The sequence below is a fragment of the Pteropus medius genome, unplaced genomic scaffold (assembly GCF_902729225.1).
Source record: "Pteropus medius unplaced genomic scaffold, Ma_sr-lr_union100, whole genome shotgun sequence".
Classification (NCBI taxonomy): Eukaryota; Metazoa; Chordata; class Mammalia; order Chiroptera; family Pteropodidae; genus Pteropus; species Pteropus medius.
The window spans coordinates 62,246-77,259 of record NW_024350184.1 but is presented as its reverse complement, the minus strand read 5'-3'; the positions used below and the strand labels follow the sequence as shown (position 1 = coordinate 77,259).

Below are 15,014 nucleotides of genomic sequence, written 5' to 3'. Positions count from 1 at the left end.
CTTGACCTTAAGTAACTAAATTATTTTGACTATGTTTTATATATAGTTTGTGGGCAGAAATGCGTCATGTCCTTAATTCTTGTCTGACGTGTAATTAGCCTTTTTTTCCAAAGGTAAATATTTTTACAATGTATTCAGATGACTGGGCTATTTTCATTAAGGTGGCTTTGAAATGTTACAGAGATTGCCTTAGAGAATGAAGATTTTAGCAAACCAGACAGGAGAATCCACAATTAATTTATACCTTTTTGGAGAACTACTCTCTGAGAAATAGGTATTGTATGATAAAGCTAGTGCCTTTTGACAAGTTTGTAAAAACTGATTCTAAACAGGTACTGAAAAATCTAATGTAAAAATGTAATCTGCAGGTAACCACTAATAAAATTCTCAAGAAACAGAAAATCTGATAATTTTTCAGCTTGCAAAATGTCACATATTTATTTATAGCTTGTAAAAGATCTTTTTAACTTGTTTTTAAACAATATGTAATAAAAACATTCAAATATAAGATCTAGCAGAGAAAAAGCAAAGTTAATCTATTACTAGACAAAAGTGCAATTCACCTTGAAAATTTCACCTCAAACAGGTGTCCTACTGATTCAACCAGTAAAATTATTTGTATTACAAAAGTAGCTTATTAAAAAAGAAAACATTTAGGTGTTCTGTCACTATTCAAAATCTGTGATTTGAAAACTGCCATTAAAAACTAAACAAAAAACTCAGACAAAAAAGGCCTAGATAAAACTGAGTCATCATATATATTTCTGTACAACTGCCTTATTAAAATATGTAGTAATGGAAGAACTAGAGCTTGAGATTAAGGTTTCTCCAAAATTAAGATTGCTTCTAATAACAACCTTTTGCATGGCATTTTATCTCAATATTTTATCTCAACCTTTCCCTTTATCTCACTGTATTATAAAGAAATAAAAGTTTTTGGACAGTATGTGATTTGCCTCAAGTCTTTTAAATTCCTAAGAGTTTAGAGGAGGGAGTGAGAAAGATGTCTATCTTTAGATTCAGACTTTCATTTCATTTTCATTCGTTATCTCCTTTCTCTAAGCTTCTACAGCAAATTCATTACAATTTGCGAGGAAAAAAGAATGATTAACCAATTTGCAGAGGAACTGCATTTTGTCTGGTCATTAATACAGAAATCTTTTATCATTAGCAAGATTACTACTCAAGTATTTGGCTTGCTTCTCCATTTCCTCAAATTGCATCATCTCTCAAGGTCAGGTGGTTGTTAAATGTTACCAACCACTGCCCATCACAGGAAATAATAAGAACCTATTTGATTTGCTTTTCGCCATGTTTCCCAACCAAACAGCCCTACAAACTATGTTAAAGAAAAAAAAAAAAATCCAGTCATCTTACCCATCCTCCTTATCCTAAGAAATCATTCTACCATCTAATCTTCTGCCTTAACAGTCTTCTCTGTCCCAACACCCTGCCACCACCAAAATTCTCCATGTGCCTTGTTTAAGCAATTCTTCATTACTTGAGCCTTCTTCAACTTTGCCTTAAAAGGCTACTTTTTGCAGAGAGAATACATCTTTATTGTACTCCAATTCTATCAACCAGAACTATGAATAAAATTTAAAAGAATTTTATTCAATATTACTCTATGACTATATACAAGTAAAAAAAGAAAAAATTAATGTTTTAAATAAAAATGATATTTTTAAAAAAAATATTTTAAACAAATCTAACAAAAAAAAACAGTTTAATTCCGCAGCTGATCATTCTATCCTCTTAAATATTTCCAATTCCTATGCCCCTCTCATTTTATCAGAGAACCACAAACTTACTTAATGTGATTTTCGTCTTTACACCTGTATTTATGCAATTAAATCTGGATTAAGGAAAAAAAAAACAAAACAATGCTTTTGCTCTCATTTTTAAATGCTTGACCATAAATCTTGAAAAGACTTTCACATTTTCTCCTTTAAATGGCCAATTGATCTTACTTTATTTCCCTGAAAACAAAATACTCCACTAAATTTCACTCTACCTACCTGGAAACAACTAAATCCATAAATTTTGTCTTCACTACATGTCTACAAACTAATGTGCTCCTTTTTAAAACTAATCCTACTGCTTAAGGACTAAATTATACCTTCTTTTCACTATTCAATTATTTTTTACATCAATTTATCAATCTCTACAACAAGTTTTCCTCATCTCTTACAAAAAAAACCACCTTCTAATGGTATCACATTTTTTGCCAACTACGGCTTCATTTCTCAATTTTTTTCATTCTACATTCTCTAAACTCACTTCATGAACTGTCTACCAATGTCACTCATGACCAATTCTCAAAACTCATTTGACTTGCCTTAGCAGCAGCATTTGACAAAGAAGTTCACTGTCATCCGATTTTAACTTTCCTCACTTAGCTTCTGTGACTCAACCTGTTTGTTCCCTCCTACATCACTGGCCATGCCTCCTCAGTCCTTTGCCAGTGCCTCTTTTCCTCTACCTCTTAACATAGCAAACCTCAGGGCTTAATCATTGGCCTTCTTTCCTTTATAACCAATTACTTGCTTTTGATGTCATTCTATCTTATGGTTTAAATTTTATACTTAGATTTCCTAATTTCTCCTAAACTCAGATTAGCACATGCATTTCCTTTTTTAAGTCTATCAGACAACTCAAAATTGAAATCTTTCATAAAAAGATATCTTGTCCTGGGATCCTTGACATATATATATAATTCACTTATAAATTTTTTATCTACCCCTACTAGAGGGTAGTTTCCATGATTAGAAGAAATTTCCATGTTTTGTTCACTGATCCCAAAAGTCTACATTGCCTGACATACAGAAATTATTCAGTATTCATTTGTTAAATGTGTAAGTGCTAATCTTGAAGTCAATGTCAAACATTTAAATACATTTGCCCCTCCTAAGCAAAAATATTATGAAGAGGCTGAAGTATTTTAAAGACTCTATTAACCATCATTTGTTATAAAACATGAAGAAACATGTATATGTCATGCTGTCCAAAATATTTTATAGTCAATTTCACAAACAATTACTTTCTGTTGCATAACCTTAATGTGCACAGATTGGTGCACATATGGTAAAAATACTGAAAAAAATAACACCAGTCATTTTACCTCTTTCTTCATTCTTGTGTTCCTTCTATTCATTCTTTGTCTGCTCTATTAATTACCAAAAAAGCAGTTCCACCATGCATGGGTTCTAATGTCTTTAAACTCCTGGACACTTGAAAATGATTTAGCTGTAATTTAGACTTGAAGAATAAGTTGGCTGGGTATAAAATTGTTAGGGTACAGTTTCATCATATTGTTTTACACACTGGTGCACTATTTTATGAAATTCAGTATTTTTATGTGGGTACCCATGTAACTTTATCCTTCAAGTACACTAACGTAACTATGACTTGGTTATTATTCCATCAATTTCTTATAACTATGAACTCTCAGTTGATTCCAATCATTCTTAGGAGATAAAATTCACATACCATAAAATTCACCCTTTTACAGTGTTTTGGGAAATTTCCAAAGTTATGTAACCATCATTCCCCCAAAATACATTTGTATTCTTTAGCCAACCCTTTCCCCAAGCTATCCCACAATTGGGCAACGACTAACTTACATTTTCTTTATAGATATATGTATTCTACACAAACCATATGCTTCCAACACTTTCAAAGTTCATCCACAGTAGCAAGTATCAGTGGTTTCCTTTCTTTTTATTACAAATAATATTCTACCACATTTTATTACAAATAATATTCTACCACCATTCAATAGTTTTTAAAACCATTCAATTTTAAAACCATCTTATAAATATTAGAGTTCTTTCCACCTTTTTGGCAATTAGAATACTACTTTGAACATTTGTGTAAAAACCATTGGGTGGACATGTATTTTCAATTCTGCGTGTATACGTAGGAACACAAAGAATAGTTGGGATATATGGTAATTCTATGTTCAACTTTTTGAGAAAGTGCCAAATTTTTCTAAAGAAATTACACAATTTTCCATTGCTATCAGCAATTTATGAGTGTTTCGAAGTTTCCATACTTTTGCCAATAATTGTTATTTTCCATTTTTAAAATACCTATTTTACATTACTGTAGTTTTGATTTACATTCCTCTAACGACTAATGATGTGCATCTTTCATGTGCTTCCTTTCCTTTGGAAAAAATGCCTACTCAAGTTATTTGCCTATTTTTTAATGCAGTTGTGTCTTTTTATTGTTGTGCTGTAGAAGTTCTTCATTTATTGTTTCCTAGACCCTTAAATATATGCTTTGCAAATATTTTCTCCCATTCTGAGTTACCTTTTCACTTTCTTGATAGTCTTTGAAACAAAAAACATTTTCAAATTTGATGAAGTTCTCTATATCTATTGTCCTTTAGTTGCTTGTGTTTTCGGTACCATATCTTAAAAACCAATGCCTAATCCAAGTTCACAATATATACACTTATGTTTTATTGAGTTTTAGAATTTTAGCTCTTACTATTTAAGTTTTCGATTTGAGTTAATTTTTGTGTTTTGAGGCAGCAGACCAATTTCATTCTTTTACATGTGGACATCCAGTTATTCTAGCAACATCTGAAGAGACTGAACTGTTCCCCCACTGAACTGTCCTGGCACACTTATGAAATATCAATTGACCACAGATGAATGGATTTACTTCTAGAGTCTCAATTCTATCCCACTGATTTATATGTCTTTCCTTATGCCAATAGTTCAACGTCTGAATCACTACAACTTTTTTGTTTACCTGGGAATGTCTTAATTTCTTCTTCATTTTTAAAGCTTTTAGCTGGATATAGAATTCTTGGTGACAGTCTTTTTCCTTCAATATGTTGAATATATCATCCCATTGTCTTGTAGACTCCATTGTTACCTAATGAGAAAACAGCTATTACTCTTTTTGAGGAAGGATCACTTGTATGTGATGAATCACTTCAGTGTGACTTGATTTCAAGATTTTTCTCTTTGTCTTTTGACAATTAACAAATTCACTGAACTTCTTAGCTTATATGTGCAGATGAATATTTCTTGTCAAATTTGGGAAGGTTTCAGCCATTACTTCTTGAAATATTCTTTCACCCAATTCACTCTTTCCTCTCCTGAGACTATATGTATGTTGGCATGCTTAGTGTTCTATAGGTCAATATACCTGTACTCATTTTTCTTCATTTCTTTTCCCTTCTCAGATTGGACAATTTTATTTGATGTACCTTCAAATTTGCTTATTCTCTCTTTTGCTTGTTCAAATCTACTTTTGAGCTTCTCTGGTAAAATTTTCATTTATTATAACTTTCAAGTTCAGAATTTGTTTAGTTTTTAAATTTAATTTATTACTGCTATTCTCTATTTATGAGACAGCCTTCTTACACTCTCCTTTAGTTCTTTATACAAGGTTTCCTTTAGTTCTTTGAAAAAAAAATGAAACAGCTGCTTTAAAATCTTTGTTAGTAAAGTTCCCTGTCTGGGATCTCTCAGGGTAAGTTTCTACTTACCATACTTTCTTCTGTGTTTGAGCCATGATAATTTCTTTGCATGTCTCATAATTTTTTTTGACAACTTAAAGATTTTAAATAATGCAATGTGGTAACTGTTGAAGTCAGATTATCCCATTCACCCCAGTTTGTTGCTGCTGCTTGTTTGGTGGGTTTTCTGAACTAATTCCATTAAGTTTATATTCTTTCTTTGTATGGCCACTAAAGTTTCTGATAAGTGGTCAGCTACTGATTGGATTGAGATTTCCATAGATACGTGGAACCAGTAATTCTTCCAATATTTGCCAAGGAGTTCTGTGTATGTGTTGAAACACTTCTTCAACATTTAGCCAAGCAATTTAAAGGCCACACTGGCTTTTACTTCCTACTTGGACAGAGCTTCAAGGGCAGCCAAAGGTGTGAGCTTAGGGCCTTGCCAGGCTTCTTTCTAACATGAGCACAGTCCTGGGAATTGTCACATTCAAGAGTCCCAGGAATATGTCCCAACTTTTCAAAGCTCCCACTGACATTTTATTCCGAAGCTTTTCCTAAGCTTTACAGTTCTAACACCTGTTGTCTACCCTAACTGTATTTATTGCCTCAGCAGTAACTTCAATTACTTCTGATATACTTTGACAAACCCCAGGCAAAAGGCTGTTAACAGCAGATAGCTCAGAATGTCCCTAAAAATAAAGACAGTCTTACAAGTACGGTATTCTAGGGAAACATTAGACAGGTCAAATAATGACAATTCTCTAGATATGGGGTTTGAAGGAGTGCTAACACCTTTCTGCCCTAACATCAGCTGCCAGGCTACTGATGTTTGTCAAGGAAAAGGATGGTTTTTACCATTAACTCGCACAGCTTAGAGAGGGGTATGTGTGAATACAGGGCGTTAAGAGGCCACAATGCTCACTGTACCAAAATTTAACCTTTTTTTTTTCTTGAATAAACACTCCCTGTAAAGCTGAAAAAGTTTATTTTGGCCATTTCTACTGATGTTCTCACTTTGCCTACAGAGGAGACAATTTTTAATAATCGTTAGGGAAAGCTTTCTCCCATAACTTTGTCATATTAGTTGTTTTCTTCTTTTCTGCATGTGGGTTTTATCTGTTTCTGCCTCCTATGTCTAGCAATTTTCTCCATAACTGTGTGTATCTTATTTTTTTAACCATTTCATTTTGCAATTTTTAAAGCATGATCAGAAGATTCCTGATTTTAGTCAGTCACATTTATTCTTGTTGCAGCTACCATGGTTTTTACCTTGATAATGTTTTATTTTTCCCTTTGCCTTCAATGCTATATTCTAATAGTTCCATCTCTTGTTGGCTTGCAGTATCCTTTGAAAATGTTTATCTGCTGCAATATTTTCTAAATGCATTTTACAGGCCTTATATTTAAAAAAGAAAAAAACTAATTCTAGTCTGATTAATAAAAATATCTTTCCAAATTTTATCAGAAGTTTAAAAAACTGATCAAGACGTCTTTCCTAAAATATTCTTATTCATTTTTTAGAAATATTTTGTGTGAATATTTAAGTTCCAATATTTTATTTTTCCAATTAATTAAAAAAAACCTAGGAGAGAGCTTACAATGTTTAAGTTACTTACATAACCAATAATTAGCTATAGAACAAAATAATAAACACATATAAGAAATAAAAAACATGTGAATTAAGTATTTTACCATCTCTTTCATTCCAGTAACTATCAGAAACAACAAACAAACCATATATTGTACTGATCCTCAGAGTTTATGGCTCAGATATGAGGATTTGGGGTTCATTTTTTTATACACTCACTGAACCTCTTTTTATTGAATGTTCATTATAACCAAAATCATAATTAATTAAAAACTAAAAGCAAATCATATTATCAAAACACCTAAACTAGATGGCCCTGTAAGAGGCAAGATATCCCTAGAATTTTAGTTATAAAGTTAATATATTTGTTCAAGTATTTCACATCAAATATTCAAGGGTTAGATGCAGGAGATACTTAAGTGGATAAAATAGTCTATATACAGACTATATACTGCCACTGATATTGTAACAACGAGCTTTTGTGCCCAGAAATACCACAATAACACCATAAAAAATAAGAACTTTTCTTTATCATCATTTTAAGTAAGATCTTTAAATGAAAGAAACTTATCAAGATAGACACTAAACACTTCATAAAAACTATTAGGGACATAGACCCAAAAAACTACTAAAATTTGTAAAGAAAAAGAGTAAACAGATTCTTTGATTTATACATGCTAAAGAAAAATATCAAAGGAATCAAGATACTTCCATCTCCCATGCTATAAAAAGCATTAAAACAGATTAACAGCATATCTATTTTCTCTACTATATTTAAAATCACATCAGGCAATAATTTCTCTACCCACTTAAAAAAACTATCAACTTTAAATAGGTTCCTTCCATCTCTCCTCCCCAAATAGGGCTTTAAATTATAGTATAGCATGAGAGGAAGTATCTCTCCTAGCATATCAATAGCTAAAAACCTTGAAATTTCTAAATAAATTCATTTTGTAAAAAGTTTTATTTTAATTAAATTTACATGAAAATTAAATACTAATTGGCTATGATAAATGCTAACCCAAACAGGATAAAAGTTCAAGGTCAAAAAATTGTAAATTACTACCATATTTAGAAATACTCTATACTTTATCTAGTACAAGCTTTTATACAGAGAAGGAATTCAGTGAATATTTATTAAATCAGCAGAATCAGGGTTTTGACAGTTATTAAGCAAGTTCAGTTGGATGTAGAAAATTATCATTATCACAATGCTGGACCACTTTGATATGTATCACATAAAGAGTTAAATAAATGTCTGGTCTCTCTGCTCCCAAATTTTTATCATCTCTTTTGCTGTGCTATGCTGAAAGAGGAAAAGACTTGTATGTATGTAGTGTTAATGAAAATAGTATGAACTCTCTACTGTAAAACTGGATTCCAAAGACCCTAGTAGTAATCCCACGAGCTGGTGATTTAGGAAAACCAAGTTACTTAAACCAGGAGGTAGATGATGGGACCAGCTAACAAACTGAAAACGCATTAATGTAGAGAACATATCTAAAGATTGAAGTCACAAAGATCAGAGACAACTATCGGGATTCACTAAGAGAACTACTATGATATCTGCTACTTAAACAAAATTCTAATTATGTCCTGACTGATAAAGAATTCAATACGATCAAGAAAGCCAGAATCCCATAAGGGGCAGGGAACAGAGCATAAAACTACTACAATGCTAGATTTCTAATCAATCTGAAATCTATATCAATTGTTTACAGTCTTGTACACAACTACATTATTTCAACGCATTCAGCTGACAGAATTCCAAAGCCAACAGTGAATTTACTTTTTTAAATATTATTTTGAAAGGAAAAGAGACACTGTTGTGTAAGACAGAAAATAAATGCAGAACTGTATAATAAAGACAAAAGATTTTTTCCAAGCTGAAACTCTTTCAAGTTTCAGTGTAATTCTGATAAGGCAGATAACAGCCTACTCACATCTTTCATTATTCCATATAGTTCAGGTCTATTCTTTTCAGCTTTCTTCTTTCTAATCTTTCTGTACTATCCTTATTAGTAATAACTTCATTTTTTATCATTTTGCTTTTCTTAATTATGACTCATTTTACAGGATCCAAACTAAAAAAAAATACTTATAAGCCTGAGATTTATTTTAAATTTGTAAGTTTAAGTCAAGAAAATATCACCCAATGTGATAAGAAAGACAGCCTTCAAAACCACCTTTGACAATCACTATACCCCAAGACTTACAGGAAATCATAAGGTAGTCCTCACAGTTGCCTTTGTCATCATCTTGCTGGTCCACAGGTATCCCGTTGGCATCTATGACTGCTTCAGAGGCACAATCTGCTATCAATACTTCTTCTGAAACTATGTCAGTTGTCAGAGGGTCAGTGATGATTTCTGCTTCTACTACACTATCATGAATAACATGTTCAACGTGTCCAATGTCAGACACATGTATAGATTCACTTGTCAAGACGTGTTCTGGCACAGATATTGAGGCTGAAGTAATGTCGGAAGCTAAAACATCATCTGGGACTGTGCAACGTGCTAAAGAAACTTCTTCAGTTATATCTGAATAAAGGACTTGCTCAGGAATGATGACATTTTCAGATATATCTGTTTCTTCTAAGATATCTGAGCACTGAACATCCTCAATAACAACATCCTCAATAACATCTTGGATTACAACTGAGTCTGGGTCATCAGGAACAAAGTTATGTACAGTTATATCTGAATCCACAATATCTGAAATAAAAACAGTTTCTTGAACTTCCACAACAATTTGATCACCATCCATGTATGTAGCATCAGTTCCTTAAAAAAACAAAAATTAAAATGACAAATTTCAGGTAGGCATGAATGACTAACTCAGATGATGTAAATGTTATTTACTTTCCACCAGGAAACAGACTCTATCTTCAGTTTTTTAAATATTAAATAAATCAAGAGGAAATCTATTTTTGCTTCATATAATAGAAAATTTTAACACATTCACTATTTTTACTCAACCCTAATCAATTAACAGGTAAATACTAGGAAAACAAGAAACGTGGAGAGTTATAGAAGAAAATTATTCATAAATAAAATTGTTTAGAGCATCAACATAAAAAGTTCCCAGAGAATCAAAATAAAATCTTAAGGGGTAATAAAAATTAGCTAGGTAACATAAATTCATTTGTGTTCAATTTTCTGTTCAATTTTCTTTTCCTTTTTACCACAGATCTTTCAATACATCAGTGTTCTTCTTTTCATCACTATTACATAATTCTTTTCTTTTCCTTCTTTCTCCCTTTATAATTTTCCCACTCTTTTCTGATATTACACTAGTATTTTCCACCAGTGACTGAAAATTTAGAAAATGTACTCAATTTAGTATAGTAAAGAGTTGACACATAAAATTAGAAGAGAAACAGAAGGCCATAATTAAGGAGGAAAGAGAAAAGACAATGGGTTAGGTGTTTTATGAATAGGTAAGAAGATAAAATGTGCAGCTGCTCTGAAGTGCCTCTATCCAGCCTCCAGCCATCACCTATACCACAAAATCCTCTAAGAAGTTCCCTAGAATATAAGAAACTCTACACTAGTCCATTCTGCAATTTGGAATGAAGGAAGACAGTGAATCAATTATAGAACCCAATGAGATTAAATGACTTCACCAATATCACACAGTTGTTTACGCAGCATAAGGGTGCTCAGGGAGTATTACTCTGAATGAATGTCATAAGGAGACCAAAAAAAAAAAATATCCTTACCAAAAAAAAACAAAAAAAAAAAACAAGATAAAACAAATATGATATCTTGGTTAGTGGACCAGAGAGAAGCAAACATGGAAGTCTCACCAAAAAAGCTATTTAGTTGATTAGTACACTTTGTTGTGACTAAGCAGGCCACGAGAGAAACACACAGATTCTTCAATAAACAAAAATGATAAACAAGGGCCAAAGAATAACAAAAGGTGTAAAAAGTCTTAAAGTTAGTTAATACCCACTTAAATTATATATCTAAGTAATAATGAGAATGTTTTCTTTCATTCCTGTAGAACTATGAAATGCTTTATAATCATTTGTCTTTAAAGTAATAATTCATATCAAACAGTAGATCACTTTAATCTCCATGTTAAAGACATAAATGTAAAAGCAATTACTAACAAGAGCACTACTTAAAAATCTGAACTGGAGAGAAAGGTTTAGACACTTGTTTTGTGACCTTGGGCAAAGTCATTTAATTTAACCTCTGTGTTTCAGTTCCTGGTCAGTAAAATGAGGACCATAGGATCTGCCATGCATACCTCACAAGACTGTTGTGATGATCAAATGGGAATATATGGGAAGTGTTCTGAAAAACTGTAATGAGAGGTTTCGTTATCATTAGGACATTTAAAAAAGGAAGCACTGGCAGATTCAGTGACTTGCTCAAAGATAAATGAACAACTAAGTGTTAACAGTAAGGGTATAAATGCAATAGCTTAGACCACTTAGTCCATGACCCAGGTGGCTTTCTTGTGGCAAGATTAATCTAGTAAATAATTTTTCTCCAAAGAACATAGTCTCTTTTTCAAGAATATTAATTATACTTCTCTATATTCAAGTGAAGAAAGAATTAACACTTTGCATTTACCATTATCAAACCGAAATTACCAAATGTGAGTCAACCTCAAATTATTTCAGACCACACACACACAATTTAGGAAGCATACTGATTAATTCTCATGTTTCTTAGCAAAGTTAGTCATTGTTTCAATATATAGCAATACGATCACATAAAATTCAATTATAAAATTAAACTTTTAACTTTTAAGAGTAGCTATGTAATAATAAATGATTTTATATTACGTAAAATCCAGTATAATCACTTACATACTTAGAACTATGGGTAATCTGAAGTCTTAAAAACCTTTTTTCTACTGTTAGAACTTAATAAATACAATTTTCCATATGCAGTGGGGGAATTAGGCAAGATACTATCTGCCTGATGCAGATGGATCATTTTGGGAAGCCTTTTGAGAAACAAGCCTGTAGAAGTAGAGAGTCTTGGGTTTATACTTTATCTGCTTGGCAAAGGAGAATAAAGAAATGACATCAACCATGTGTTATTTTAGAGTGAATACTCTACCAGTGTGATAGATAAAAGAAAGGAATTGAGAGTAAAAAATAGTTTAATATTACAGATGAAGAGTGAGATCAAAGAGCCTAAGCTAAGTAGTAGGAACCAGCACAAAGACCAGTGTGGTAAACAGACTCTCCAGTCCATCCATTCAGTCATACCCCACCCTTGGATGCTGTTCAGGCCTTAATCACTGGAACTGCAAATAAGTCATATTATGGCTTATGCCATTAGGGCTTTGCAGATGTAATAAGGTTATAAACCATAAAATAGGGTGATTAAACTGGATAATTTGGGTGGGCCCAATCTGATCAAAGCAGAGAACTTGTCCCAGCATGCCCCAGAAAGCTGAAGCAGAATTTCAAGTATGAAAGAGACTCAATCCACTCCTGCTGTAGAGGAAAGCATAAGAAGGAACACAAGCAGCTGCAAGGAGCAAAGACCAGCACCACAGCTGTGGCCAGAAAGAAAATGAGGACCTCGGCCCTAATATAAAAAAATGAATTCAGCCAACTACCTGAATTAGCCAGGAATCAGATTCATCTCCACTGTCCCAAAAAGGAACACACTTCTGACACTTTCATTTCAACCACATAAAGTAAATTTCAAAGGAGATAGCCCAGTAATACTACAATAGACTTCTGACCTATAGCAACTGTGAGATAATAAATTTTCTTGTTTTAAACTGCTAAGTTGGTTTCATTACTGGTGCAGTAATAGGAATTAATACAGATTTTGGTACTAGAGAGTGGAGTGCTGATGTACAAATACTTAAAAATGTGATGTGGCTCTAGAATCAGATATTCTCTTGAAAACACCACTAGTAAAAATATGGACGTTTATAACTCATGTCAGTGAGAACTCAGAAGGAAGACAAAACCAAGGTAGAGAAATCCTACAAAGATTTACAGAATGTCTAAGTCATTATGTATAGACTATTAAGAACACGGCCAGTCACGATTTAAAAGCAAGTTAGAAACATTACTAGAAAATGAAAGAAAGAGTATACTCGTTATGTTGTGGCAAATATCTAAATAAAGCTGTATCCTTCAGTTAGTTATGTAGAAAGCATAACTTATAACAGTAAACTCAGATATTTAGCTCAGGAGATCTTAGCAGAGTGTTGAAGGTGTGGCCTGGTTTCTTCCTGCTGCTTACGTAAAATTCAAGAAAAGAAAGTTAAATTGTAGGAATAACTTAAAAACAAAGAGACAAGAAGACTTAAGAATTGGGAAATTCACAGCATATATAGATGGTAAAAAAAAAGTTAAAATTAGAGAGTTCTTTTGTCAAGATGTTCTAGAGAAAAAGCAGTATTAAGGTCTACAATTCTTCTCTGAAATCTCAGAAAGATAAAAAGGTCCGCGAATTTAATTATATTATGTCCTCAAAGGCCATTTAAGGTATGCCTCATGCACCCTCAATCAAATAAGGGTGTTTCTAAGGAGCTTAAAGGCATTCACCAACAGCCTTCTCAGTAAAAAAAACAGAAAAAGGGATTTTCTCGGAAAGATATGTAAATGAGTCGCTATATAATAAAGTAGATTCTCATAACAAAAAAGATGCATCATAGTCTCTAAAAAACCATAAAAAAAAAAAATGCTAGCTTGGATTGAAAGAGGCAGAGAAAGTACAACAGAAAGAAGGCTATGGACTCCCAAATTCTAGGTGCATGAAGCAGACTGTTAAAACTACTTAGCTATAAACACTTGATATCTTAAATGAAAAAACTAAGGATGACAGAGAAAAGAGAGCCATGGCCCATAAAAGATTATTCCCAGAGCTAAAACAGAATAAAGTTTGCCTGGCTGGCTTTTAAAATTTCTTTAGACTAATGACTCTATTTTATCGTCCTTTTAACCCTGCCTGAACCAGAATACTCAAAACTACCCTACCATACATTCTAGGAGCACATAATTTGTTCTTTTTAGCTTTGTAAGCCCATAGATGAAGAGTTTTATTTAATGAACTACATACCTAGAGTATTATGAGAACACAATTTAGATGATATTTCAGATATCTGAGCTTAACTTAAATGCGAATTTTTAATGTTGAGTCTGAGACCCTCAAGAAAGCTTGAATGGATTTTACACTTGGGAAGGACATAAATTCTTAGGGACCAAATGCAGACAGTAGTAGTCAGATGGTCCTTCAAAGATATCCAAATCCTAATTCCTAGATCTTATAACTATGTTATGTGACATGACAAAAGAAACCCTGCAGAAGTAATTAAGATTATATGCAAGACAGATTATCCTGGGTGGACTGCTGTCAACAGAAGGAATATGAGAAAGATTCAAAGCATGATAAGAATTCAACTTGCTTTTGCTAAAGGGAACCACATGTAAAGCATGAGAAGAAATATGGGCAGTGTATAGAAGCAAAATATGGCACTTACTAACAGTCTCTAAGGAAACAAGAATCTCTACCCTAAACCACAGGAACTAAGTTTGGCTAAAAGTCTAAATTTTCTTGTAAAAAGATGCTGCCTCTGAGGTTCCAGAAAGAAATACAATACCTTGATTTTGGCTTTGTGAAAGTATACACAAAGAACCCAGTTGAGCTACACCATACATGAACTTCTGACCTACAGAACTGTAAGGTAACAAACTGGCATTGTTTTAGATCACTAAATTTGTGGAAATGTACTATGGCAATGACAGAAAACTAATACCAGCAAAACTAAACACGAAATACTTACTAAGTGTCCAAGAAATACTTTCAAAGTCTCCTATCAATGTCCATTGGACTTAGCACTATTAACTGTGGAAGATGAGAATTACTGTAAGATTTTAATGTTGAGGGTGTTACCAACAAGGTTATAAATCGGCTATGAGATTTTGACAAGGTAACAACACACCTAGTATAAATC

General features: G+C 32.7%; 1 protein-coding gene across 15 annotated transcripts in view; it reads right to left on the bottom strand.

Annotated features, from left to right (window-relative positions):
• The window catches only part of LOC120583097 (zinc finger X-chromosomal protein-like), a 66,317-nt gene that overhangs the window by 21,448 nt on the left and 29,855 nt on the right, over positions 1-15,014 (bottom strand). For 10 of the 15 annotated variants that reach the window (XM_039838429.1, XM_039838431.1, XM_039838423.1 and 7 more), the window contains one exon: positions 9,284-9,853. The exons of 3 other annotated variants lie outside the window; for them this stretch is intronic. In XM_039838429.1, coding sequence (XP_039694363.1) covers positions 9,284-9,853 — 570 coding nt within the window. Of the gene's footprint in view, positions 1-4,761; positions 4,888-9,283; positions 9,854-14,843; positions 14,906-15,014 lie in introns of all 15 variants that reach the window. 2 more of the 15 variants (XM_039838436.1, XM_039838430.1) reach the window with 2 other exon arrangements.